The sequence below is a fragment of the Onychomys torridus genome, chromosome 1, assembly GCF_903995425.1.
Source record: "Onychomys torridus chromosome 1, mOncTor1.1, whole genome shotgun sequence".
NCBI lineage: Eukaryota > Metazoa > Chordata > Mammalia > Rodentia > Cricetidae > Onychomys > Onychomys torridus.
In genome coordinates, this window is record NC_050443.1 from 150,572,846 (window position 1) to 150,599,275 (window position 26,430).

The 26,430-nt window shown below is 41.8% G+C and overlaps 1 protein-coding gene across 1 annotated transcript in view; it reads right to left on the bottom strand.

Annotated features, from left to right (window-relative positions):
* Nucleotides 1–26,430, bottom strand: part of Asah2 (N-acylsphingosine amidohydrolase 2) — a 122,665-nt gene that overhangs the window by 62,600 nt on the left and 33,635 nt on the right. Inside the window, exons 2-8 of the mRNA XM_036171040.1 lie at nt 25,255–25,368; nt 21,782–21,913; nt 18,354–18,514; nt 15,952–16,101; nt 7,199–7,375; nt 5,554–5,681; nt 4,158–4,235 (exon numbers count right to left, since the gene is read on the bottom strand). Of these exons, the coding sequence (XP_036026933.1) occupies nt 4,158–4,235; nt 5,554–5,681; nt 7,199–7,375; nt 15,952–16,101; nt 18,354–18,514; nt 21,782–21,908 (821 nt within the window). The 5' untranslated portion in view covers nt 21,909–21,913; nt 25,255–25,368. The remainder of the gene's footprint in view (nt 1–4,157; nt 4,236–5,553; nt 5,682–7,198; nt 7,376–15,951; nt 16,102–18,353; nt 18,515–21,781; nt 21,914–25,254; nt 25,369–26,430) is intronic.

Below are 26,430 nucleotides of genomic sequence, written 5' to 3' on the forward strand. Positions count from 1 at the left end.
AAGTAGTGCCACTCTAGCACATGTTCTTTCATTCACACTGATCCCTTTCCAGTTGTTTTTGTATGGGAAGATTAACTCTAAACCACAGTAGGCTTATGGTGGGATAATTGTATGATTGTTTTTATTTTCCCTGTCTACATTCCTAAATTTTTCATGTGGTTTTTGTTTTGTTTTGTTTTGTTTTGTTTTGTTTTGTTAATGGTGAACACATTTTATTCACATGCTGAAAAACAAAGATTGGATTGGAAAAAGAAATAACCCCACAGATTCCTTCTGGTTAAGAACATTGCAGGTACCTACAATCAAGTAAGTTCAAGGTCTTCTGCCAGCTGCTTTTTATGGTTTTATTTTCCAAAGCTGAGATACGGGTCAAGGATTATTACTTTGGCATCTGAGAGGCCTTATCAAGTACCTCCCTTTCCAAGAAGATGTACCAGGCCTAGCAGGAGGCACACAGTCATCTTCACAGGAGAAGAACAAAGCACAGATGGAAGATCGGGCAGAGAGCCAGTGGTGGCTTTCAAAGTGACTCAGAAAGGGCAGGACAGGAAGGACCCATAGGGACAGGGATCAGAGCTTCCCAGAGATAACACTGGTGCAGAAACAAGCAAGAGGTGAAACGGAGGAAAAAACAAGATGGAGACCAGTTATTAACTAAGCCATGGTGGCAAATGCCTATGTTCCTAACACTGGGGAACCTGAGCCAGGAGCATCATGTGTTTGAGGACAGAGAGACACATGGGACCCTGTTTCATTATTTTAAAAATGGTTTCTTGAAAAGCACACCGCTGAAATTTTAGCATTCGCTATTTGAGTGCCATCAAGTGAACAGAGCAGGAAAGAGACAGTGTATAAAAGAGGGAGCCACTGAGAACAGTTAAGCACTGTGACTTACACAGTCACAGCCATAGAAGGCCATATGTAATTCACACAGTCAAGTTTTACACAAACACGCCTTGTCTCTGAGTCCTATAAGGCCACATCATTTGGGCATTTCCACACACTGGACTTTGCAAGGCTCTAACACAAATTATTCCAAGGGTTTTCACACTTTCATACTCTTGTTTCTAAAATGTTCCTTACTGGGTCCCTTTTTGTAAGAACTAAAGGATTTGCAAAATACAAAATAGAAGGCAAGGAGCAGCCATTCACAGGAAGGAAGGAAGAGATAGGAAAGAAAAGGGGCTAAGAAAGGGGAGGGGCTAGGGAAGGATGGGGCATTAGGGAGGGAGGGAGGAGGAGGGAGGGAGGGAGGGAGGGGGAGGGAGGAGAATTCATTCTACCGTGGCAAAGGAAAGAAGGCAAGCTCAGCTTGCTCCCTTGTATCATGCCTGAGGGAAGAAGTCCAAGTTGGCTCAAAGGGGCCACTGTGTGGCAGGAAGGGTTGGTCCTGTCACTCTCCAGAACTGGCACTCAGGCTATCCCCTTTTGTTTTGTTTGAAAAAAAAAAAAAGAAAAAACATGGTTTTCCTTTCTTCGCTTACACCTCTGACATCAGGCTTTCTCTCAGTCGTATTTTCCTGCCCTGAATGATAGACTGACAGAGCTGACTTCCAGAATCTGTCAAGTAGATTTCACATGTGCTGCACAGTTTGTATTTTAATTCATGGTTCAGAACACCCCAAACATGCTCTCTCTGTCTGGAGGAAAATCACTTAGTGCTTTTGCTTGGGGCGGGGGCGGGAACAGAAATATTACACGGATCAGCCAGAGCAATGGAGGCTAACAGCTGGGGAATTTTGTGTGGCTTGTGGACTAGTTTGACTTATACAACTTTGTTTCCTTGCTCAGGTCCCTACTCTTCCTAACCCTTCAACAGTCCCCGACCTCAGATTCAAATGCTTTAATGATTTTCTATTCTCTTGGTCTTAACCCCAAATGTCTCCTGGTTTTGTTGCTCTTTTATTTTGGTTTTGATTTTAGTTTGGCTTTTAGAGACAAGGTCTCAATATGTAGACCAGGCTGAAAACTTTGGACTGCTTCCTGAGTGCTGGGATGAGATATATGCATTACCACACTGGCCAAGATAAAAAAAAAATCTTTGCTTTGTAGCTAATCTGTGCCTCTGTCTCACACACCCTGTCCCTTTGTCCTCTGGTCTCTGGACACCCAGATAGCCTATCAGTTGTTCCAATGGGACAACATGCACGCACACTGAATATCACTCTCATCCTCTATTTTGCCAGTTAACAGTCTTCAGTTTTTAGTTCCGCTGGTACTTCCCCAGGGAAATGTTCTCCGAGCTTTCTGACAGGGTCAAATTCCTTTAAGAATGCCCCATACTGATTCCTTTCTAAACATGGGAGCCAGTTATAATTTAATTACATAGCTACTAGCATTTTAGCCCAATCATTTTATGTGTATTTTATGCTACTTAAAGGCCTTCTGTTCCCATCAGTGGGCTGCAGGTCCTATGGGAAGAGTGGCTATGTCTAGGATCATGTTTTTGATCATTTTTAACACACTCAAAGGACAGTTATCACTATGGGGCAGGAACAGTTACATCAAGAAGAGCATATAGTAGCATAGAAACAATGGTAAGTTACTGCAGGATGTCAAGGATAGCAGATGGAGAAGCTTTGCTAAGATCTTGACAGTTGACCCTGAACTTCCAGATCTGCAATAGAGTGATGTATAAAGCAGCACAGCTCATCTTGGCCCCAAAGCTAGCTGCTTTAGTTGCCTGGTGCCATTGCTGAATGATCAGAACTAGTAAGAGAAAGTTGAAAATGACTTCAATCATTCAGCTACGTTCTAAACAGGAAGAGTAAAGGCAAGGCTCTCTGCCCACCAATTGTGGGTTACTCTGTAAAAGTAATTAGAGGTGCATATTCTTGTGCCCATCCTCTCCTAAACAGTTCATACCAACATGCTCTTCAACTAGAGTTTGAAGCTCACTTCCCTCCCACACTGTGTCCTAGACACATATGCTAACACAACTCACTGTTCTTCAAGTCTCCCTGAGAAATCCTTGACTCCTTCCTAGTTAAGTTCAAGAAGTGCTCTTGAGATCACTCAGTGCCATATTTCCCAATGCCTTGCAGTATTAATGAACACAATTTATTTATTTATTCATTCATTAATGAACACAACAGTTCTGATCATCTTTATCTTATGGTCGTTTGTCTACTTTACCTCCTGTTGAGTTTATTAAAGGACTCACATTAGCCTATAGTATGCTTGAGAGAAAACAGTCACATAATGGATCTCTAAAGTCACATAGATGAGGCCCGAGGTAACCCAAGACTGTAGTACCGAGCATTCTCAGAAACTTTCTGAGGGTATTTTTATAAATCCAAAGGTCAAAGTGTCTAGACCAATGCTAGACCATCTACTCAATTCCTAGATCAGTTCAATTGCAGTGAGTGGAATGGCATATGAAGACAAATGCCTTCTCTTTGAAGAAAACTAGGTAGGTATGCTTTCCTGCATGATGTCCCTATCACAAAACTTGTGTCAAAATCTGGGCTAAGCTGCAATTTTGCCTCTTCTCCAGCCTTGGGTGATATCAGCTCAGTTTCTATCCCTAGTGGGCATTGTCCTGCATTAAACTTAATTTTTTTTAGGAAAATGTATCACAGAACTTCACATTTTAGATAAACAATAACATTTACTACCTTGCTAGCCATGACAGCACACATCAGCACTGAGTAGGCTGAGGCAAGAGGATGGCTAGTTCATGGCCAACCTGGGCTACACAGCAAGTTCAAGCCAACCCGAGCGATATATTAGGATCCTGTCTCAAAACCTTAAGGGTTGGCATGCTGCTTGGTAGAAGTATAAGCCTAATATGCATAAGACCCCAGGCTCCATCCCTAGCACCATGAAAACCAAAACAAAACAACTTTACTGGTCTTTCTATCATGAGACAGGTGCACATTTGCTGAGATAACCACCAAAATCCCTCACTCGAGTCATCCTTCTATTGATTAATTTACAAGTGATGTGCTCAGCCCTTAGAGGCTAAGAACCATGTCCAAGGTCTCATGGCTGAATCCAGCTGTGCCTGATGTCAAGGCTGAACTTCTAACCACACAAAACTAATTCTCAGCACTTGATGCCACTCATCTAGTCTCTTTTTATTCTCTCTGTAATTATGGAAAGACACTAATATAGGCGGAGGGAAGGAGAGGGAGGGAGGGAAGAGGATGGATTACCTGATAAGGCCCAAGTCTTCTCCATTCAAATCCACCATTTTCAAGACTAACATTTCTGTGTCTGTGTTTGAAGAATACCTGTCAGCAAAATAAAGACACTTGGTCAGTTTATGTTAGAGACTGGCTGACACTATCTGTCCATAGAATACCAACAATAGAAGCAGACACAAAAACTAACAAAATAGAGGTGGGTTGAGATGGCTCTGTGGATAAAGGCGCTAGCCAGGCAAGCCTGGAGACCTGAGTTTGATCTCCTGAATTCATAAAGGGAAAAGGAGAGACCCAGCTCCCAGAAGTTGTGCTCTGGCTGCCACATATGTGCTGTGGCATGAGTGCTCTCAGCACACATATGCACATGTGTGCATGCACGCGCATGCGCGCTAATAAATCAATAAAATGTAGTGCTTCTTAGTGACTCCACAGCAAAGAGAGCAGCCTTACACTGCAGCTGGTACCTCATTCCTCAGCTAAATAAGTAGTTTACAATTATGATCAGTGGGAAGGACACTAGATTAACTAACTGAAGATAAAATACCTCTTCATACCATACGCACAATGCTTTATAACATGGATGTGTTTTTTACAAACAGGATTTGTGTTTGAAATGTCCACTAATATCAACTTTCAATCAACTCTCTTCAGAAGGACATAGAGATGGCAAACCAAGGTCAGTCAAGACCTGAAACTTCAGAATTCTCCAACTTTTCAAGGGAAATCAGATTATAACTTCTAAAAACAAGTAGCTTTGGAAATTACACAAATGTAAGCTGTGAAGCAGTTGAGTTAGAAGTGAGATGTCACCGTAAGCTGCCACAGTATCCATGTATGTCTTCTATCATTCATAAGCCTGGCTCATCACTCTAAAAAACACAGAGCCTAATGTCCATTGGCTGCTCCATTTAGTAATGATTATGTTATATCTGGCTCTTTCCCCAAATTCTCTCTCTTCCTTCCTTGCTCAGCTCAGGTAGACTAAGATGATGCTTCTGAACAACAGATAATAAAATAAAATAGAATAAACCCTGTTCATTAAATGATGGGCTTTGCATGTTGAAGTCTCCATTTTATAGGCAGAGAAACTGAGACCCAACAAACTGAGGTGAGAAGTCTTGCAAGGCTACACAGTAGAAAATAACAGGTCTCTGCAGGGCCCACTGTCATTCAAGCCTCCACAGGGTTTCTCACAGACAACAGCGTGCAGAGATGGTGAAAAGAATTGATGTCTGTCTCTACACTCATTTCTTGTTTCTTCTTGCCTGAGACAAACATGTTAAAGTTGTTTTCTCTAATACTCTCCTGGGATCCCACTACACCCCACAACTTACCAACTCGGACCTTAGATTTTGTTGCTGTTCAGTGAAGACACAGCCACACTATCGTGAGAATTCCCACTCACCTTGCTCTCTCTGATGCTGGGTTCTGAAGGTAAGAAGAGGGGCTCCTGTTGATCTGCACACCAGCAACTTCTCCTTTGTTGATAAAGATTTTCCCTGGTTTAAGATTTGTGTGTGCGATCTCAATGCTCTGAAAGTTCAAATATATAAATGAAGAATTGCAAGTTCATGCACCTTTGTGGAGATGATGAGCAATACAACCAGAAGACCTCACTGGCACAATCTCCATCATTTCTAATGTGCCCCGACTACAGTTAAAAACTAGAGAATTGCAATATCATTCTGGAGGTAAGCAGAAATGGCCTTTGAGGTTGAAATAAGGGAAATATGCTATGGAAAGGATGCTTGGTACTTAAAACCACACCCCATAAGAGATGGGCTCTGTGGACTGCTGGGTCACACAAAAAAATTCTATTTTAGGGCCAAAATGGGAGACTTGACTCCTACTACTTCGGGAAAAATTATCATACAAGTATTCAACTTTCCCCTCAACCCATGGTCCTCTTTGTTTTCAGTCATTTTTAACTGGGAGCCACAGTGAAGTAGACTTTTTATTACAATTTAGTATATATTAACTCACACATACTAAAACAAAAGTTCACAAAACAAACTATACTCCCACTAAGGTGTATAGTATGTATTTTCCAATCTACTTCACTGAATTCTTTTATAATTAGTATTCCTTATAAACCATGGCATTTATTTCATAAATTTTTAATACATTGCTAAACACAGTATGAAAATATTGTAAAGAAAAGCCTGACTTTGTCAGCTGAATCTCTGCATGTGGGGTTGATTTTTTTGGGGGGAAAAAATATAGAAGGACTAACCCTGAAAGGCGATAAAATAAAAAAAGAACGAAAACACTGACAAGAATCTCACACAAGAAATGATCACAAGCTAGGAGACAGCTAGAGAGGAGTAAAGAGCTGAAGTCAGGGATTGGAGGAGAATTGAGAGGAGGGACTGATGAAGGATGGGAGGAAGCAAAGAGAGGGAGAGAAAAAGGAAAGAGGGAGAGAAAAGGACCAGTGAGTGCTAATCAGTGGCTGAAAAGCCACACCTAAAGTCTTAAGAAATTAACTGCTAAAGGATATTTCTTTGAATCAATAGGATACCCAATGGCCTTCAGATAACCCTCCCTTGTTGTTGTTGTTGTTAATTCTGTGTACTAACATGAATCATGAAACTTACTATGCTGTTTACCTTATAGAAAAGTAATGTATTTGCAACTAATCCCTGGAGGTGAAGATCTGCAGCAGATTCTCTAGCCAACAAGGGATACCTGGATGGCAAAGACTCAACTAACTTAGCCTGTGGCCTTCCTGTATATTGGCCCCCCATCCTACAGTGCCTCCTTTTCCTCCCTATAAAAACCCTGCCACAGCTGAGTACTTAAGGTGTTCTCTCTCCTTTTGGGGAGGAGACTGTAGCATCCCCCTCTCCAGCTATCTATCATTTCCTGAGTATTGGTTTCTGAGCTATAAAGACTGGCCTCTGGTAACATTGGGAAAGAGAAAGAAAGGTATGTACCAAAGCTGAACTCAGACCCCAGTCCTCTAGGGAACTTCTCTGTCTCACACTAAACCAGTCCTGAAGCATCCCTGAGAATGGTAATCTGCAGCTACCAGGGTGCTCTCCACCTACCTTCACGATGCCAGACACCAGGTACTGAAAGGTTCGATTGCTGAACCCTTCACTGGCTAGTATATAGAGTGTGTATTGGAAAAATCCCGCTGGACCTGAGTGTGTGTGAATGCCACTCAGGATGACATTGTCTCTTCGATACAGGGAGCCATATTTACTCTGTAGTCTCTTCAGGACCTTGAAGGGAAGAAAAATATAGAAATAAAAAGAATCCTATGGCATCTCAGCAGGAAAGAGGGTTCTGAAGAGCTCAAGCACTGGTCTGGCCGGCCCACTTCCCTTTCTGATGGCCCCTCCCTCCAAGCTGCTCTTCATAGTAACAATTGCAATGATGCCAGCAGACATTAACATTTTGTAGGGCCTTGCTATATGCTAGCATAACATTGGCTAGATATTTTATGTACACTGTATTATTTAATAATATCCGTAGCAACCCCCAAAGTAGTTATTATTAACCCGTTTTACAACTAAGAACACTGATATACAAAAGTTAATTTTCCCTGCTAATCTAAGGCGTAGCAGAGACCAAACTCCAGGTCCAAGTCTCTCTAACCAGAACTCTTATCTATTCCTCTTTCAATTCAAAATCTAATATTTCTCACAGACAGAAATATAGTGTGTTTGATCCTCGAAGGTGTTTTATTATAAGGAAAGAGAAATACAAAAATAATTAGGTACTGTTAGACCACATAGTGATAAACTCTATGCTGGAAAACATTCCAGGGTAAGAAAAATGGTGAATAGCAGTAAAGAAAGGTCTTCCTAAAGAGAGCCTCTGTTTGGCAGGTGTTCAAAGGAAAGAAAAGAAACTGCTTATGCTACCTCCAGGAAAAGCATCCCAGACACAGGGAACAGACTCTGCAAAGGCCTCAGCCTCACTTTGCAGGACAAAGAATCCTCTGCTCTCTGTCACAGACTGTTGTACTTGTTGGTCTACAGGAAACCATGTACTGTGTGTGGGGTCACTCCAGGAATCTGGTGGAGGACCAGCATAGGAAGGACCCATCCTGTCAGCACTAGCATGCTAGACCCATGAGTGTGTAGCCTTGCCATTCAGGGCTTTTAAACACACAGAAATTCACCACAATCATACCAGATCAGTTCTGCTTGGAGCCACTAGATTTTTAAATTTCATTGTTCAACACTAGTTAAAAGAACTTTAGTAAATGTTCATTACATTAGTCAGTCAATAAACACACACACACACACACACACACACACACACACACACATACATGAAAAGAAAGAAAGAAAAACAGTAATGTTGTTGAGTAGCTAATCATGATTCTGTTTAATCACCTCCAATCTGACATTTGCTGTTACTGTTGCTTCTCTGTGGCATTAGAATGATATCACAAAGGTGTCAGTCACTGCTGGGTTGCCTCATCCAGCCTTAATAGAAGATGAGATGCCTAGACTTGCTGCTGATATCCATGCAAGGCCTGAACTTTTCTGAAGGAAAGGGAGGAGGAGCGACTGGCTGGAAATTGTGGGGGAGGGACTGAGAGGGAGCAGGGAGGGAGGGGAAACTGCCATTGGGCTGGGGGAAAAATCATTAATTGGTCAAGTAGTGATAAAAAAATGTTGAAGAGAGAATAATAAATTTTTAAAAGTATTAATCACAAAGCAAGCATCAGCAGTGTCTCCCATGAGCCTGTGCAGCCCAGTTTTAGCACACCACTGGTCCAACAGGGTAGGAGCTTATGTGCTACGATGTATTTACCATGCAGACATATCAATTTCTTCCTCTTCTTCCTTAACTAAAGAGTTCTCTCAGTCTATCTTGCCCCAATTTTGTGGTCATTAAAGCAAAACAGAAGACCATGTGAAGTATTCTGCCTCATTAACCTATCCATGCTCCCAAAGTTACTATGTGTGATGGCTGTTTTTAATGTCAACTTGCCACAAATTATAATTGCCTGAATAAGGGGCAGGAAAGATGACACAGTGGTTAAGAGCACTTGCTACTTTTGTGGAGGACCCTGGTTCAGTTCCCAGCACCTACATGGTTGCTCATAACTGTCTATAACTCCAGTTCCAGGAGAGCTTATGCCCTCTTCTGGCCTCTGTAACTTTACACTTATGTACATAGAGGCAAACACTCATTCATATGAAATAAAATAAATAAATCTAAAGGAGGAGGAAGGAGGAGGAGGAGGAGGAGGAGGAGGAGGAGGAGGAGGAGGAGGAGGAGAAGAAGAAAAAGAAGAAGAAGAAGAAGAAGAAGAAGAAGAAGAAGAAGAAGAAGAAGAAGAAGAAGCAGCAGCAGCAGCAATAATTACTTGAGGGAGTCTCAATTGAGGAATTGTCTTAACTTAATTTATCTGGGAAGACCTACACCAAATGTGAGCAGAGCCTTTGGTTAGCAGCCCAGACAAGGAAAATTTTTTTCACTGTTTCCTCAAATTGCTTAATGAATTTACCCTGTTGCTGCTGCTGCTACAGATTCCTGTTGATGTTAGAACCAGTGTTCCAGGGCTTCCATCATTGACTGAGGACCAGTGGCTCTTCCAGAACCCTACAGGACTTCAGTAACAGATAGCAACTGCAGAGACGCCCAGAAACTACCAAGATCTCAGTCTCTCTAGTCTGAGACAGCTATTGTGGGACTGACTACTCCCACTGCTGATGCTCCCTGCCTCAGGGACCCAGTGATCACCAGATTCTGGACTGTGAGACAACTGTTGTTACTATTTCAAAGAAAAGTGATTTAATAAAATGCACTTTCAAAAATATTTTCTGTCATGTCAGTTCTATTCCTCTACAGAAGCTAACTAATATGCTGAGTTCACATAAGCAGTACTGTGGAAAGAGAATGACAAGTCAGAACTAACATCCCTCTGACCAAGCAGCCTTCAGCTCCATTCCAGTGAGTCTCTATGACTCTTTTGTTTGACTTTAACTCTAGTCCCGAGGCCTCATCCCTCTCACACACACCCACACTCCCCTAGTGACTACCACACTCATTGAGAAGAAAAATTTATCAGAAGGGAAGATGATCCATAACTGACCACCACAGAGCTGAATGAAAGGCGAAGGCCAATATTCTCACAGTTCTCCACGAGGACAAGAAAGTGGGAGAAGACCAAGAGTGAAGGTCAAGTTAAAGCTCCCCACCCCATTCATGTCATCCCCAATAAACTCTAACTTAGAATTTTTAGAATTAAACACATTTCTTAAGAAAGATAGTAATTGTGAATCTTAGAATTTTAGAACAACAAACAGCTCACAGATATCTTAAACCACAGCCTCTGAGAGAGATTTAAAGGAAACAAAATTAAATCTTGACACGCCAGCCATGCCTGCAAATAACTGCTGCAGACCACTGTGTTCCACTTTCAAGAAAGGAAGGCTGTGTTTGCCCAGAACAAAGCAATTACAGTTCAGTCTGTTGCTCGGCTCTTTGCCCCCCTTTCTCTTCTGCCCTGCTGCTAATACTCTTGGGAACACCATCAAAAGAGGGAGAAGGGCATTCTGTTTTCCTGCCCCACCTCACTGCTTACAGCTTGTCCCTCTCTCCAATCCATGCTGGAAATGTCATCAGTCTTAGAGCTGAGAAGGAGACCTGACCTAAAACCCCACGTCGTAAATATGCTTAATGCATGTACTTAGCTGTTTTTTATTTTCCTTCTTCCTTTCCTTGGACTGACTTATGAAAACTAAGTGGATTGGTATAAAGGCCTTTCCCCCTGGGCCTCAGGTTACAGAGGGAGGAAAAATAGAAAGAGGTGGTTAAATCAAGGCCACCATCGACCTAAGAGCATCTAGAATCCCAGCCATCACCTCTCTGTATTCCTCTCTCCATCTCCAGCATCTGCCTTTAGCTCAGGACTCTGCCATTGTCAATCATAGACATCTTTGACTCCTCAGAAAAGCAGTGTGGTGCAGTAGTAATGAGCATGGCCTGTGGCATGGGATGCCTAAGTTTGGATCCTAGATCTGACAATTCCTCGGCACATAACCTTGGATAAGTTACTTTATCCTCTGCAACTTGATTTCTCTGTCTTTCTCTTTCCATGGTAATAACACCTCCTTCAAAGAGTTGGAGCATTGCTCATACCTATGGATTATTCTGAACAGTACCTGACTCACCATGAGTACTAGGCTGTGTTATTCTGTTTATTTCCACATGGCACGGTATTTATCTTCACATTCCACCACCTTGTAGTCTCATAGTCATCCCACTGGATTAAAACCAGTTTCATATGATACAGAGGAAATTACCAGGAAGAGGCTGACAACCCCTCCCAAAGCCCTAACTTTCCTTTCAGCCATCTAACACCTTCTAAAACCCCATAACATTAAACATTTCTGTTTACAGGGGAAGGCCAGTTCAGGCACCCTCTCCACTGTTGCTGGCCTTCCCCTGCAATCAGATCAGTGACTACCCTAACTATCATCATAGAATCTTCATCCAGTAACTGATGGAAGCAGATGCAGAGACCTACATCCAAGCACCAGGCCGAGCTATGGGAGTCCATTCGAAGAGAAGGAAGAGGGATTATAGAAGCAAGGCAGGGAGGTCAAGATCATGACAGGGAAACCCACAGAGACAGATGACCTGAACTTGTGGGAGCACACAGACACTCTGACCAGATCAACAGCTGAGGAGTCTGCATGGGACCGAACCAGGACCTCTACATGTGGTGATATATTGTGTACCCTAATAAAATTTGCCTGAAGATCAGAGGACAGAACAAGCCACTAGATTAAGCATAGATGCCAGGCAGTGGTGGCACACACCCTTAATCCTACTTCTCCGGAGGCTCTGTGAGTTCAAAGTCACCTTGGACTACATGAGATTGACTCAGTCTAGGAGAGAAAACAGAGCCAGGCAGTGGTGGCACACACCTTTAATCCCAGTACTTGAGATCTCATGCCCTTGCTTGGGAAGTACACATGCCTTTAATCCCAGAATTAAGAAGGAAGTGATGGCTGGGTAGAGAAAAGTATAGAAGGTATGAGCAGACAGGAACTGAAGCATTTTCATGTTGAGGTGTCCTAGAGGTAAGACGTGGCAGTGGCTTGTTCCTTTGTGTCTCTGATCTTTCTGCATTTACCTCAATATCTGGCTCCAGGATTTTTTTTTATTAAAAGACGTATTAGAATTTGTGTTACATCTGCATGTGGATGACAGTTTTGTAGCCTGATCTGTTTGTGGGACCAGGATCTATCCTTGGTGCATGAGCTGGCTTTTTGAAGCCCATTTGATATGGTGGGATGCCTTTCTCAGCATTGATGTGTGTGTGTGTGTGTGTGTGTGTGTGTGTATGTGTGTGTGTGTGTGTGTGTGTGTGTGTGTGTGTGTGTCAGGAGGAGCTTGGTCTTGCCTCAGCTGAGCCAGGTCTTGTTGACTTTCCATGGGAGGCCTTACCCTTTCTGAGGAGTAGATGGGGGGGGGTGAGTTGGGGAAGGTGGGGGGGGGGGGGGGGGGGAACTGTGGTTGGTAAATAAAATGAATTTTAAAAAAATTATGTTTGACATACTCATTATAACTATTATTTTCCCACTTTCACCAATTGAGTCTCCATGATAAAGAATCTACTAATCCGTGAAATCCCCCCTGTTCCACTTTATTCCAATCCAAAAGAAGCATTGTTGTCTAATTAAACATCCTATGTGAAACTGTGTTGACATTACTCCACCCAAACATTTTCTAAGATTCAACATTACCTGCATAATTAAACTCAATTTAGCATCCCAGGCTCTCTAAAGTTAAGACTGATGCACCATCTAGGTACATACATGACTCCATATTTTCTATGGATTTCTTCTGTTCCCTCCAAAAGACTATACCCTCCTTTACAACTCTTGGTTTCTTCTGTCCCTTACATTTGGTCTCTCCCTACTCTAGGTCATCCTCTGTTGCTGTGATGAAACACCATGACCAAAAGCAACTTGTGGAGGAAATGGTTTATTTTTTGCTTAAAGCCTCACTCTATTATAAAGGGAAGTTAGAGGAAGAACTCAAGGCAGAAACCCATAGACCTGTAGACAGGAACAGAAGAAGAGGCCATGGAGGAACACTGCTTACTGGCTTGCTTCCCCTTCCCTACAGCTTTCTTGACCTGCTTTCTTATATAAGCCGGGACCATCTGCCTGGGGATGGTACTGTCCACAGTGGGCTGTCCCCCACCTACATCCATCATTAATCTAGAAAATGCTCTCACAAACTTGAGGACCAATCAGATGGAGACAATTTCTAAATTCAGGGCCCCTCTTTCCAGAAAACCCAAGCTTGTGTCCAACTGACAAAAATCTAACCAGCACGTTTCCTCTACACTTTAATCATTTAGAATTCTGCACACTCAAATATTATTTTTATGATGAAAATGCTTTCCTGATTCTCATTTTCTGTATTTCCTTGTCTCCTTGTGATAGTCTGGAAGGACTGCACATCCATAAATTCTTTTGTATTCCTTCCTTTAAAAAGTGAAGCCTAGGCTGGGCGGTGGTGGCGCACACCTTTAATCCCAGCACTCGGGAGGCAGAGGCAGGCGGATCTCTGTGAGTTCGAGGCCAGCCTGGGCTACAGAGTGAAATCCAGGAAAGGCGCAAAACTACACAGGGAAGCCCTGTCTCGAAAAACCAAAAAAAAAAAAAAAAAAAAAGTGAAGCCTATCTGAGCATGGTGGCAAGAGTCTATAATTCCAGAACATGGGAGTCTGGAGCAAGTATGAGTGGGATAGTCTTAAACAATATAGTGAGATCCTGCCTCACAACAAAACAAAACTTAGTACTACAGATTAATTTTCCTACCCTAAATGTGGATGGACTTGCTTAATGAGCAGGACAGGGTAACTGTGTGTAACTGTTGAAAATGGGTCAGAAAATCACTGTAAGAATTCATGAGGATTGGAATGGAGACCTGAAGCTTCCTGCCAACAAGCACATTAGTGAACCACCTTGCATGTGGATCTTGCCACCTCAGACAAGGCTTCATGGATCTGTTCTTTGCCATCCTCATGACTGCAAGAGACCCCAACCCAGAACCACATAGCTAAACTAGTCCTGAATTCCAGTTCCACAGAGCAAGTAAGATACTAAATATTTATTGATTTAGGCCACTGTATTTTGGATAAAATATTATATGGAAATACGTAAGTACTACAGAACTGTACTCCGGTGATTCATGTTTACCTATATGTTCCTGTTGCAGTCTTTTCCCCTAAGACGCAACTAAATGGTGGCCATATAGAGGATATGAACTGTGACTCCTTTACTTGTGTTGTTTGCAAGCGCTAGCAAATACCTTAAAGAAAGTCGATGATAGGGACAATTTTCTCTCTAAAAGAACGATGTCTTTCTTAGTTGAATAGAGTACTTGCAGAGTATACAGAAATCCCTGTGTTCAATCCCTAGCACCACATAAACCACAAGTAAGCCTGGTACTCAGGATGTAGAGGCAGAAAAACTGTAAATTCAAAGCTATCCTTAGCTATACAGTAACTTTGTGACCTGCACAGGCTACATGAGATGCTGTCTCAGATAAAGGGGCTAGGATTAATGTCTCTTTGAAGAATGCAGTTTTTCATAACCCAGCTCTGCCATTTACTAACAATTGCCTTAATTTTGGAGGGTGACTCCCCTTCACTCAGATTCTATCTGGGCATAGCAGCAGAGCCAACTCAAAGAGTTCTACCGTTAGTGTAGGAGGAGGAAAGTGCTTAACCCACTTCTTCTGTCTGCAAAGGGGAGAGACTTCCACTACACTCCCAATAGTGACAACATGAGATGGTGCCTTCAGGCTGTGTCACCACTAACCTCTCCACACAGCAGAGCAGCAAAGCATTCAACAAGAGGGAGTGACAACACAAGCATGCATGAATGCATGACTGACGCCTGGTCACTGCTGGGTCAGTGTTACACCTCTGTCTCTCTCTCTCTCTCTCTCTCTCTCTCTCTCTCTCTCTCTCTCTCTCATGTTGGTGACTCTGTGCACACACTTCCAGGTCATTGCCACTGCCGGATCTGAGCCTACATAGGAAGTAGCTCTGGGCCAGGGCTTGGGAACTGACTTAGGAGACTGACAAGGGACCCGTAACTGCCATTAAGTTCTCCCCTCCTTCCTCTCCTGCCTGGTGTCCTCTTTCCTCTTCCTTCTTCCTGTTTCTCTGCTATCCTCAAACAACTCAGGACCCTTTATATACCTCTTTGCTAACCTTAACTGTCTACACAGGTAAGGAACAATTCAGGGGGGAGAGCAAACAAAAGTCTGCCACATTCTACAGTAGTTTAAGGATTAGTATTCTTTAAACCACCAAAGCAGCTTTCTACCTCATCTAACAATAACCAGACTGGCATAACAACTTCATGTGACTATCACCCATTTTGTTCCATTACCAGTTTGTGGTCAACCTCATTGCAAAGTTGAATTTCAATCCTCAACTGATTCCTTATATGTATTCTCAATTGTGGGAGAACTTGGGGAAGAGGTTAGTGACCAGTTTGTGCTCTGAGATGTCCAACAAGGACGACTAAGTGAGAATCCATGTGAATGTAAGTGGTGATAACAAGCTTTCAGAGAATATTTTAATTCATAACAATGATAAACCATCAGCATAACTGAAAAGTTTTGAAAAGGAACACTTAGGCTGCAATAAAAAAGGGCATCTGCCTATGTAATTGTTTGTGAGGCTGTCAAAACCTTATATTGAAGGTAGGGGATACTCTTTAGTTGAGAAGGCAAGCTTGCAGAATTCCCATTGTGGGTACCCACAGACTACTATCCAGTCCCCCATTTCATCACTCACCTCCAACCTGAGTCGTTGGGAAATCATGCATAGTTCAACACTGACAAATGCCATTCGATTTGACCCATCTGGATCTGCCAAGATGAAAGCACGGCTGTACAGCCTGGTGAGGAGCCCGCGTGCATTCTGGCCACTTTTGCCATAGCCCATCTGAAAAGAGAGAAAGGCACTGAACTTCTCCAGGAGCCATGGACCACAATACCAGAAGAGACTATTCAAGCACACAAAGAGAAAAATCATTGTGATGCTGTGGTTCAGTGAGACTGTGTGTGTGTGTGTGTGTGTGTGTGTGTGTGTGTGTGTGTGTATGTGTGTGTTGACTGTGTGTGTGTGTGTGTGTGTGTGTGTGTGTGTGTGTGTGTGTGTAGTGAGCAGGTGGCTCAAGGGACTTTCCAAGCCTTTGATGGGAAGCTTTTCTTCTAAGGTTTTATAAGAAAGGCACTGTTTCCCCTTCCTCCACCCTCACTCAGTTTTTTTCCAGTTTATAATTCTCTAAACTAAGTCAAGTAAGATTGTGTACCCTACGACTCTCTCACCGTCTCATTAAAGCCACCCAGTTAAAATGACACCCAGGCCTTCCAATGGCCACCTCTTCTCTTTGCCTTCCCATTCATGAGAGTGCTCACCTAGGTTTCACAGTTCAGGGTTACTCTTCAGAACAGACAGCAGGGTGTAATCCATAGAGCACAAAGATTATTTGCTAGAAGGGAGCAAATTCCAGCAGACAACTCCTTGCTCTTGTTCCCTAGGCAAGCAGTGAGGTGAGTGGGTATTTCCATCATTGGTATGCTGTAGGCAATAGGCTGTCTCTGACTCATGGAAGTGCTTGATACTGGCCTATCCTTGATTTACAGTTTTAACTCTTTGTCTATGCTGGCATAGTGGCCCACACCTTTAATTCCAACATTTAGGAGGCAAAGGCACGTGGATCTCTATGAGTTCAAGATTAGCCTGATCTACATAGTGAGTTCTAGAACAGCCAAGGTTTACATAGCAAAACCTTGTCTCAAAATAAATAAATATGAAAACATAAACAAGCAAAAAAATCCATATGTCTGCATTTTACAAGTGGGAAATTTCTAGTCTCAAATCTTCAGTGATCTTCCGGCTTCTCACCACAAAACTATAAAATAGGGAAGGTCAGAATGTACAGATCTACCCACAAAAATTCATCAGTTGACTTTAAAAATGATTTGCAGGATGAACACAAATGGCACCCCACTCCCAGGACTTTTGGGTCTGCAGGGGCCACAATTACCTAGGAGTATGCTCTGCACCCTGCACCCTGCACCCTGCACGCTGCACCCTGCACCCTGCACCCTGCACCAGAGGTACCATCATACCAAGTGCTGCTAGAGATCTCTAGGCCTGGGCATGAGAAAGAAGAAAGGCAACAGCTCTGTGCCATCCCTTATTGGTGGGATGGGTAGTATTCAACCAAGGACCATCTGTGACCCACCCAAGAGCCCTAGGTGCTGGGCAGTTGGTCACCATTGTGGAGAGAGAGTACAAGATGGGGAAGTGGAAGAGAAAGATAGATGGAACAGTTTGTAGGCTGGGGAGAGAGGCAAATCCAGAGAGGTGAGGATGGTGAGGAACAGGCTGATGTGAATGGCCTGCTGGCTGCCCAAGTCCCAGGGGCTATGATCAAAGGCCAGGTCTTGATCTAGGACCCTGGTACAGCCAAGGAGGCATGTGTTGATGTCTATGCTCCTGTCATCCCTGGGGACCTTGCAAGGGCCTGTGGTCTGGGCCACCATTTGGGGCCACACTGGTGTCCCAGTGCCATGTTGCTGTGGGAGGGATGGGGCGGGGCATGCCAACTGGACGGCCTCCAGAGCCACCTCGGGTCATGGTGACAACCTGGTCTGAGCTGTTGCAAAGGACCACGACTGGGTCCATGTTCCTGGCATGGCCAGGGTCTGTGTTAATGAACACTTGCATGTAAAGATAAGCAGACTAAAGGGTAAACTGTGTGTCTCAATGGATCACACTACTGCTTCCATGACAAGATTCTTCTTTTTTGTCTTGTTTGTTTTGGTTTTGGATTTGGTTCTCTGGTTGGTTTGGTTTTTGGTTTTACATTTAACTTTTGTTTTGTTTATAGGGGAGGTTGCAACGGCAGAGGGCAGATTCGAGGGTACAGGGAAATAAGTGGGATCAGAATGCATTATGTGAAATCCACAAAAATTAAATAAAACTTTGTTGTTGTTTTTTTAAAAAGGACCTGTAATTTAACTTTAAAAATTAGTTTTCCTTATATGATACTATTCTTAGTGCTGAACAGCAGCAATGTCAACACAAAATCTAGAAATGATAATGTAGTAATCAGGAATGAAGGAAACCAAATAATAAAATTACTTACTTTATGCCCTATTTAAGGAGCCCAGACAGTTACCTACCAAATTGATATCTGACACTTGTCCTGTGCAATCAGCTCGCCCAACACCAATGTAGTAACCACTGAAGTTCTGAAATGGAGGAGGCTCTGGAGTGTGTGTGATTGGAGAAGTCTGGGTGGTCATGGGATCTTGAGTGGTTGAAGACCCAAGATTTCCTGAATCTGAAAACAGAATAGGATATTTGAGAAACAACACTTCATCCCACGTGCTCCCTGGCAGTAATAAGAAGACATGGTTTCAAGTTCCTAAGGTAAACTTTTAATACTGTCTCCCATTTTTAGTTTCCTTTGGCTTTGAATTGGTTCATTTAATTCTTAAGACAGTGTCTCATTATGTAACAAGCTGGCTTTGAACTCAAACATCTTCCTATAGCTGTGTGCCACCTCACCCAGTGTTAAAACAATTCACCTGTATATAAATAGAAAGTGAGAAATGGGAGCCTATGTGAAGCCATAAATCAAAGCAGTCTTGCTCTTGGACTAGTGATATTTCAGAACAAGCAAGGCCTTGGCAAATGCTTCTCACCTTCAACTCCTCACCAGCATGTCATTGTCACCTAACCACTTCACTTCCCTACATTTCTATACAAGCCATGCCAACTATGTAGAAGTTACTGCTACTTGGCCTCCTAAGTCCACACCCTGAGATGGACTTCCTTTTCCATTCTCTTGGAGCTTCCCAATACTCTCTGCTCCACCAAACACTGTCCACCACTCAGGCTGAGCTGTTCCACCTCCATGATTCCTACATCCAGCCAGATTCCTCATCAAAGATGTCATCTAACTGTCACTGCCCTGCTTTGGTCGTCAGCCTGCTGAGGCCTTCAGCTTAAATCATTGTATACTTGGTGACATAATTCTACCTCAATTTGATTATTCTAATATATGTGTGTATGCAAATATATATACTATATATATATATATATATATATATATATATATATTCCACACCAAATGTGTGTGCATAACATACAAACACATATGAATATCAGGGGATGCAAAATGATATAGAGATTAAAAGGCAAATGTTAGACCCAAACTTCTTGGTTTGAAATCTAATTCTACCAGATCGCCTAATCTAATTCTCTCTGACTTTCTCATCTATTGTAAAAGGTTAATGTGCTTCCTGGTGTAGTTTTGTGCAGTAACTTTGTTAATACACCTTAAAGAGTTAGAGCAGTGCTGTTGTCTAGCTTTGATTTTCTTTCCAGCTCGACATTTTGTATATACATTTGCTCGTTTGTTTTTCTACCCCCAAATAGTAGCCAGGAGTAATCACAGCATCAAACATCAGTGTTACAGGCCCTGGTGGTCAGAACAACTTAGAAAAGAGACTGATGTCTGGCTTTTTCTGAGATTCCAGAACTTTGGAACTAAAATTTTAGATATCAACAACCCAACTGTAACCAACCTGGCAGTGATCAAGATACTCCTAAGAGACACTTGCGTTCCTCCTCCTGACTATTAGCCACTGGAACAATGGACCCCAAGACATTGGAATTTCCCCAGAAATTTCATGCTCTAAAGAGCAAAAGGGTGGGAATGTGGGATCAGCCAGGGGCGGGGCGGGAACTTTTCTGCTAGAACAAGGTCTCACATTGTCCTGATGAGTCAAAGCACCTTGCAGGAGAGAACAAACTGAGACCAGGATGTGTAACCAAGCAATTCCACATACTGCTTTCCTTCTATTTAAAAGTAAACCTTGGAAGGAGGGATGAGAGGGGGAGCTGTGGTTGGTAAGTAAAATGAATTAAAAAATTTAAAACAAAAATAAATCTCATGTCAGGTACACTGGGAATGGAGGGGTCACTGATCCTTTGTTCGTCTCTCCACTGTGGCCATATTGACTAAAACTTTTTACGCTCTTCACTATGACTTTGTTTGTCTCTTTAATTGGCCCATTAAGGATGAATGGCCAAGCATGGCTTGATAGTGTTTCCAGGGCCCAGGCTTAGACCCTCACAACTTTGGTAATATAATCTCTTCAAGTTTGTAAACAAGGACCCTGAAACTTGGAAGAAGTGACATAATTAAGACTTCATGAAGAATATGTGATGAGTCTGGTGCCCACACAACCTCAAAGCAGACTCTGATGTTCCTGCAACTGTGTCTCAGGCTTACAAACACAAGTCTCCTGCACAGCATCAGACAGTACAGAAAGGAAAGCATTACTTTCACTTTTGCTGCCAACATTGAAATGTGATATAAACTAAGGCCAGCCTCATATGGAGGGCAAGCTCTTTGCAATCTTGGAGTTTCAATATGTAAAATGGAATCAACACTAGAACTTCATAAGAATTTTGTGAAAATAGATTTAAAAAAATTATATGGAATTCTTATTAAACTGTACCACCAAACCACCATGCCAAAACACACACACACACACACACACACACACACACACACACACACACACACAGTAGCCATTTCTATGAGAATATACTGTGGCTTCTAATAACCTCCTGAGTCTCTACCTTCCTCTCTAATTTTAGGATCCATGTTGAATGGATAATGATAAGTCTTAAGGACAGTTTAATGTCTAGCAGTCCAAGAGTCTGCTTTGCCCACCACTGCAACAGAGAACCCTTACTCCTTTGTGTTCGCAGAGAAATTGCAGCACCAAAATGTGGCAAGGAACACTGCTGAAAAGGAAGAGGCTACAAATGGAAAACTGGAGAAAATTCCCAGCTCTCCTGCTACTTTACCCAAGGCCAACTCTCTCTCTCTCTTTAATTTGACCAAAACATTTTGCCCCCATCTGCCTTCTCTATTCAGTAACACAGCCATGTATCTTTGCCCTGAAATAGAGGCTCCATCAATGACTCGATGATACTACCTGGAAATGCAGCCTACCTCACATTCAGAAGCCAAACTTCCTTCCAACATTTCAACAAGAAAATCAGGCAATATCTAAATGCCCACCATTTCTATCCCCTCTCAAAAACTTAGGTGAGTTAAGATGATATGATGTCACGATAAGATGCACTGTGTTTACAGAACGCCTGGCCCTTGTAGGGACTGAGTCTGAGAATCTGCCTTTACCTTTTCAGGGTGGTTTGGTTGGTTGGTTTGCGTTATTTTCTACTTTGCTCCCAGTAGAAGAGTATGCCAACCAACAGGCAGATAAAGATTGAAGATCTAGTAGCAAAAGGGAAGCTTACTAGACTTAAAAGAACCTTGAACTATGAGGACATCAACAGAAAAGCTAAGAGGACACATATATCTGTTCGTTATCTGGCTATTTGTGGGCAAAGGTAAATGTGATAAAAGCTGCCATCATTGCAGAAAACGCAAGTAGTGCAGTGGGAGACACTGTCTCTGGCTGCTCACAGACAGCTGAAGCAGGAAGACACCATTTATCATCGGTGCTGCCCACCAATCAAGAAATATCTTACAGGAATGACATCCAGAGGAGCCCAAGATGCTTGCCTTTGTTGTTTTCAATGGTCCCACTGGTGACGAACAGGAGGGTGAGGAGGGCCACTGTGATAACTGTCATCATTACCAGAAGGAAAATGAGGAATGCCTCCAAGCTGGAGAAGGTACGTTTTGCCATTTCTCCTGAGACAAAACAGAGATGGAACAAGAAACACAGGAGGAGAAGAAATCACAGATTAATGGGCACATGCTTCAAGCTGCCCGAGACTACATGATCATGGCCCTTCCATTTCAGTAGACTATGCCAAGATGGCAAGGACAGAACACACTTACCTCTGGCTCCTTGTCCCAAATCCTTAGAAACCAAGACTAATACATAAACGTATTCTTTTGAAAAGCCTGGTTTCCAAATCTTTCTCAGCACAGTGATCCTCTTGGCAACCATTCCTATGATTTGACACTGACATCTGAAGAAAAATCCATTCGTTTTCCTTCACAATACCAAACCTCTGTTGTTTGTCGCAATGATACCATTTGTGGCTTTATACCCGATACCATTTGTGGCTTTATACCCAAGTCTAGGCTGAGAGTGTTTCTGACCATAGTGTGACTGATACGTAACACACTACTTGGACTTCACAGGAGGCTGGCTGGCTTAGAGCTGTGCTTATGGACCAAGTAAAATGATCTTGTAAAATCACAGAGAGGTAGCTCTGTGGTTAAGAGTATTGGCTACTCTTCCAGAAGACTCAAGTTTGAGTATGAGCATCCACATAGAGGCTCACAACCATCTGCAACTCCAGTCCCAGGAGATCTGAGACCTTCTTATGGTTTTTTAGGGCACAAAGCATGCAAGTAATTCACAGACATACATGCATGCAAAACACTCATACACATAAAATAAAATTATTTAAACTATTTGCTTATTTATGGAGTCACAGTGTCTTTATGTAGACCAGGCTGGCCTCAAACTCACAGAGATCTACTTGCCTCTGCCTTCCAAGTACTGGGATTAAACGAGTGTACTACCACTCCCAGCTAAATTTATTTTTTAAGAAATAAGAAAGATAATGTTAAAAACATTATTTCGTCCAGATGGAGATGAAACCCACTGCATTACTGTTCAAAATCTCTCATCACCATCACTTACTTCCTGGTGCAGAAAAGGAGATTGGTAGCTCAAGCCAAGAGTTAGTATACAACCTCTTTGGGTGATCAAGAAGACATCACACAGCTTACAACTCCTGTGTCCCAGGAAAGGACTCCTTTACCATTTCCTTTAAGATGTTTTAGAAGAATTTATCATCATTCAAAGTGACTTCAAGAGGGAGAATCCTCTACGATATAATGAGAAGAAATATAACCTGGTGTTTTAAAACTAACTTCTGAAGTCTAACCATGAAGTTGAGGTCTCTTACTTTCCCATACATGGAAACCATAGATACTCAATCACAGATATACAGTGATCATTTTAGTATCTGTGTTACAGAATTCCATAGAATGAGATGCTATGCTGTGTGTGTTACTTCTTTTGTCCCAAGATGGAATTAAGTGTTCAGATGATGGTCTTTATCATCATGTTTCAAAACAGCGAAAACTGCACTCCACTCAGGGTTGAATGTTAGAGGATTATTATAAATCCAGGTAAGATTTTTTTGGAGCAATTTTTCATTATTTTAGAGTTTGATTTATTTATTTTATATATATGAGTATTTAACAAGCATATTTGTATGTGTAACACATGTGTGCCTGGTTCCCAAGGAGGTCAGAAGTCAAATTTCTCAGAAGGGGAATTAAGGATGGCTGTGAGCCACCATGTGGGTGCTAGAAACCAAATCAAGGGCTTCTGCAAAAGCAACAAGCTGTCTTAATCACTGAGCCATGCCAGCTGGAACCTGTTTTCTTAACCTGTGCTTTAGGAAACCCAAGAAGTGATATGGGATTGAACTCCCAGGACTTGGCCTCAAAATAAGTAGTTTCTGGCTAAGACACTGCTCACCTAAGAGTTTCTCCTGTCTTTTAAGATGACAGGAGATAGATGCATTCAGTAAAGCCCAGACAAGGCTTTGATTTGATTTAACCTAGACGATAAGCTAAATGATATTGTTGTCAGACTCTGTTGAGATAGAATTTACACTTATAAATCTGAAAGTTGGCATTTTAGACAAATGTAGTTTCCAAAATATGGCAGCAACTGTTGCCTTCAGGTGTGCCAGGAACTCTCTACTCACTAATCCCTGCCCATGGGCCTAATCCATCTAAATTACTTCCTGGTTTCTTTAAGCATTGGGTTTTGCAATCCTTGGGCTTAGAGGTGAAAAATCAACTTAAAAACAGAAACTTCTGAGTTGGATAGACCTGGAAAAGGACAAAAAGACAGGAACACATCTCATTATCGGGAAGCTGTTCTCTCCTTTTATTGTGACTATGGTCACCCTCAACACCAATGGCAGGGCCACCTCAGTCCCAGGACAAGACTAATTGGGTTTGTACCTGGTCCCAATTCCCTTCGTCAGTCCTGAGAATCAGGAAACGCATCTAAAACATACTTCTGGACCTCAAGGAGATTTATCTGTCACTAGCTGCTGTTCCAGTAGCAGACTTCAAGCCCATTATATTTAATACTTGCTTAAAGCTTTTTAAATAAATATTCAATATATATAAATAATAATATATAATTGATAAGGTGTTCTCTATTGCATATCTAATATGTAATAAAAACAATATATAATATAATACATGAATAAAATAAATATTAAAAATTTAAATAGCTTTTTTGAAAGCTATTTCTAGGTGCTTCTTCTGAGCCAAGATGAAGAACAATTAGGCATCTCAACCCTAGAGCATCAAAATGAAGATTGTATACATAAATGTGGTCACAGCTTGTCTACGAAACACAGATTGTGTGTGTGTGTGTGTGTGTGTGTGTGTGTGTGTGTGTGTGTGTGTGTGTGTGTTGGTCTTACACTATCAACCCTTTATACAAAGCAAGAACTCACTTATTCTCAGCTCTTTCTTAGTCTTGAATGATCTACCTCCTATTCTCTTCCAGTCTATTCATTTACCAGGAACGCTGCTAATACATTACCATTCTTTTTAAACTACTTCAGCTGACTTTACCACCCCGTTTTGGGAAATCAAACTTTGTATTAGCACTGTTTATTTCTAGCATTGATCAATAAACTCTCAAATCAAACATTAAGGCAGATGTCTTATCTGTCTTCAGACTGCAAAGCCACCATAAGGCACTGCCCCTCTCACTGTATCTTAAATGATTCTAGATTTCATAAAGATCTCTTGTTCAGTCAGAATCCAGTAAGCTTAGCTATCTGCCACATCTTTGCAACCCAAAGATCTGTTTTTTAAGGATACAACTATGAAAAAAATTAACAATTTGACACAAAAAGGCTTCTAAAACTATGAAAACGAGATGAAACTTCCGGACTTTACCCAGGTCTTAAATAATAAGATGAGCTATAATTCCTTTTCCATCTCTCTCCATTAAAAAAAAATGTCATTCTTACCTGATTCTGTGAATCAAAGCAGTGTTCACCTTCCAGAAGAGCAAATGACCATTCAGAATCTCATCCCTTGTCCCTTGCAGATTGTGAGGCTGATTCCTCAATGTGTTTCCAAATCTACTGAGGAAAGATTCCATAGTCAAGTCCAGGAGCATTAAGGTTCTCATTAGCATACCTGTGGCCACAGCAGAAGGATGTGACTAAAGTACATTGATTAAAGAAAGCTTACATGCACACTTTTCTGAACCTGCCTGCTACAGGAGATAGACTCTGCAGAAGGCCTGTTAGAATGAAGGTCATTTCCATCTTAATGCAACTCTTCCAGTATTACAAGTTCTGTGGTAGACCTGCAACCCACATCGTTAAAAATATTTATCTGCTCTATTTATTCAACCTGTGGTGTGGAAGAAAATGAATGTTGTTGGACATGGGTGTGGGCTATGGGAATCACTGAGTGATATTTTTACACATTTCAGAATAAAGCAGTGATTTTAATTTTTAGGTTTTCAGGTCCTTGTCGTAAAATGTAGTGTCCAAATTAAGTAAGAATGTGATTCATAAATAATATAGACATTCAAAGTTATATTGGAAGCAAGGCACAGTAGTGTATACCAAGCTTTAGGAGATCAGTCTGAGATATGTTCCAAGAGCCTGTCCTAAAATCGTGACCATGATGATAGTATTATAGAACAATTTAACTAAGAGGTTTCAATGACATGAAAAACATCACCAAGTATTAAGTTGTCTCAGGTGTGGCAATAGCACATGGTAAAGATCAAACAGATACAAGAACATACAGCAAAACAGAAGTAATTATCTGTTAAGGGTAGCTTTTGATTTCATTTTTTCATCTCTTGGTGGTTTCTGTAGCAGCCCTGTATCACTTTTGTAAAGAAGAAAGGGACTGTTTCTTCTCTCCTTAAAGACTGTCTTCTATGCAGTGTGAAGCTAAGCAACGGCCTGTAAAAGCCAAGGAGAGACAGTTTGCTCTGGGGTCAGAGACAGGAATTACAAGAACTAAATCTCTAATATATCAGGATTCAAGAAAGTCATCAAAATTATTAGAACTGTGTCAAAAGAACTAAAAAGTTCCTAATCAAAGATTGATAATTAGATAGTTTTAAAATAATTGCACAATGGGATGACTATGTCTGAATTTATGATCTCATAAAGGTAGTT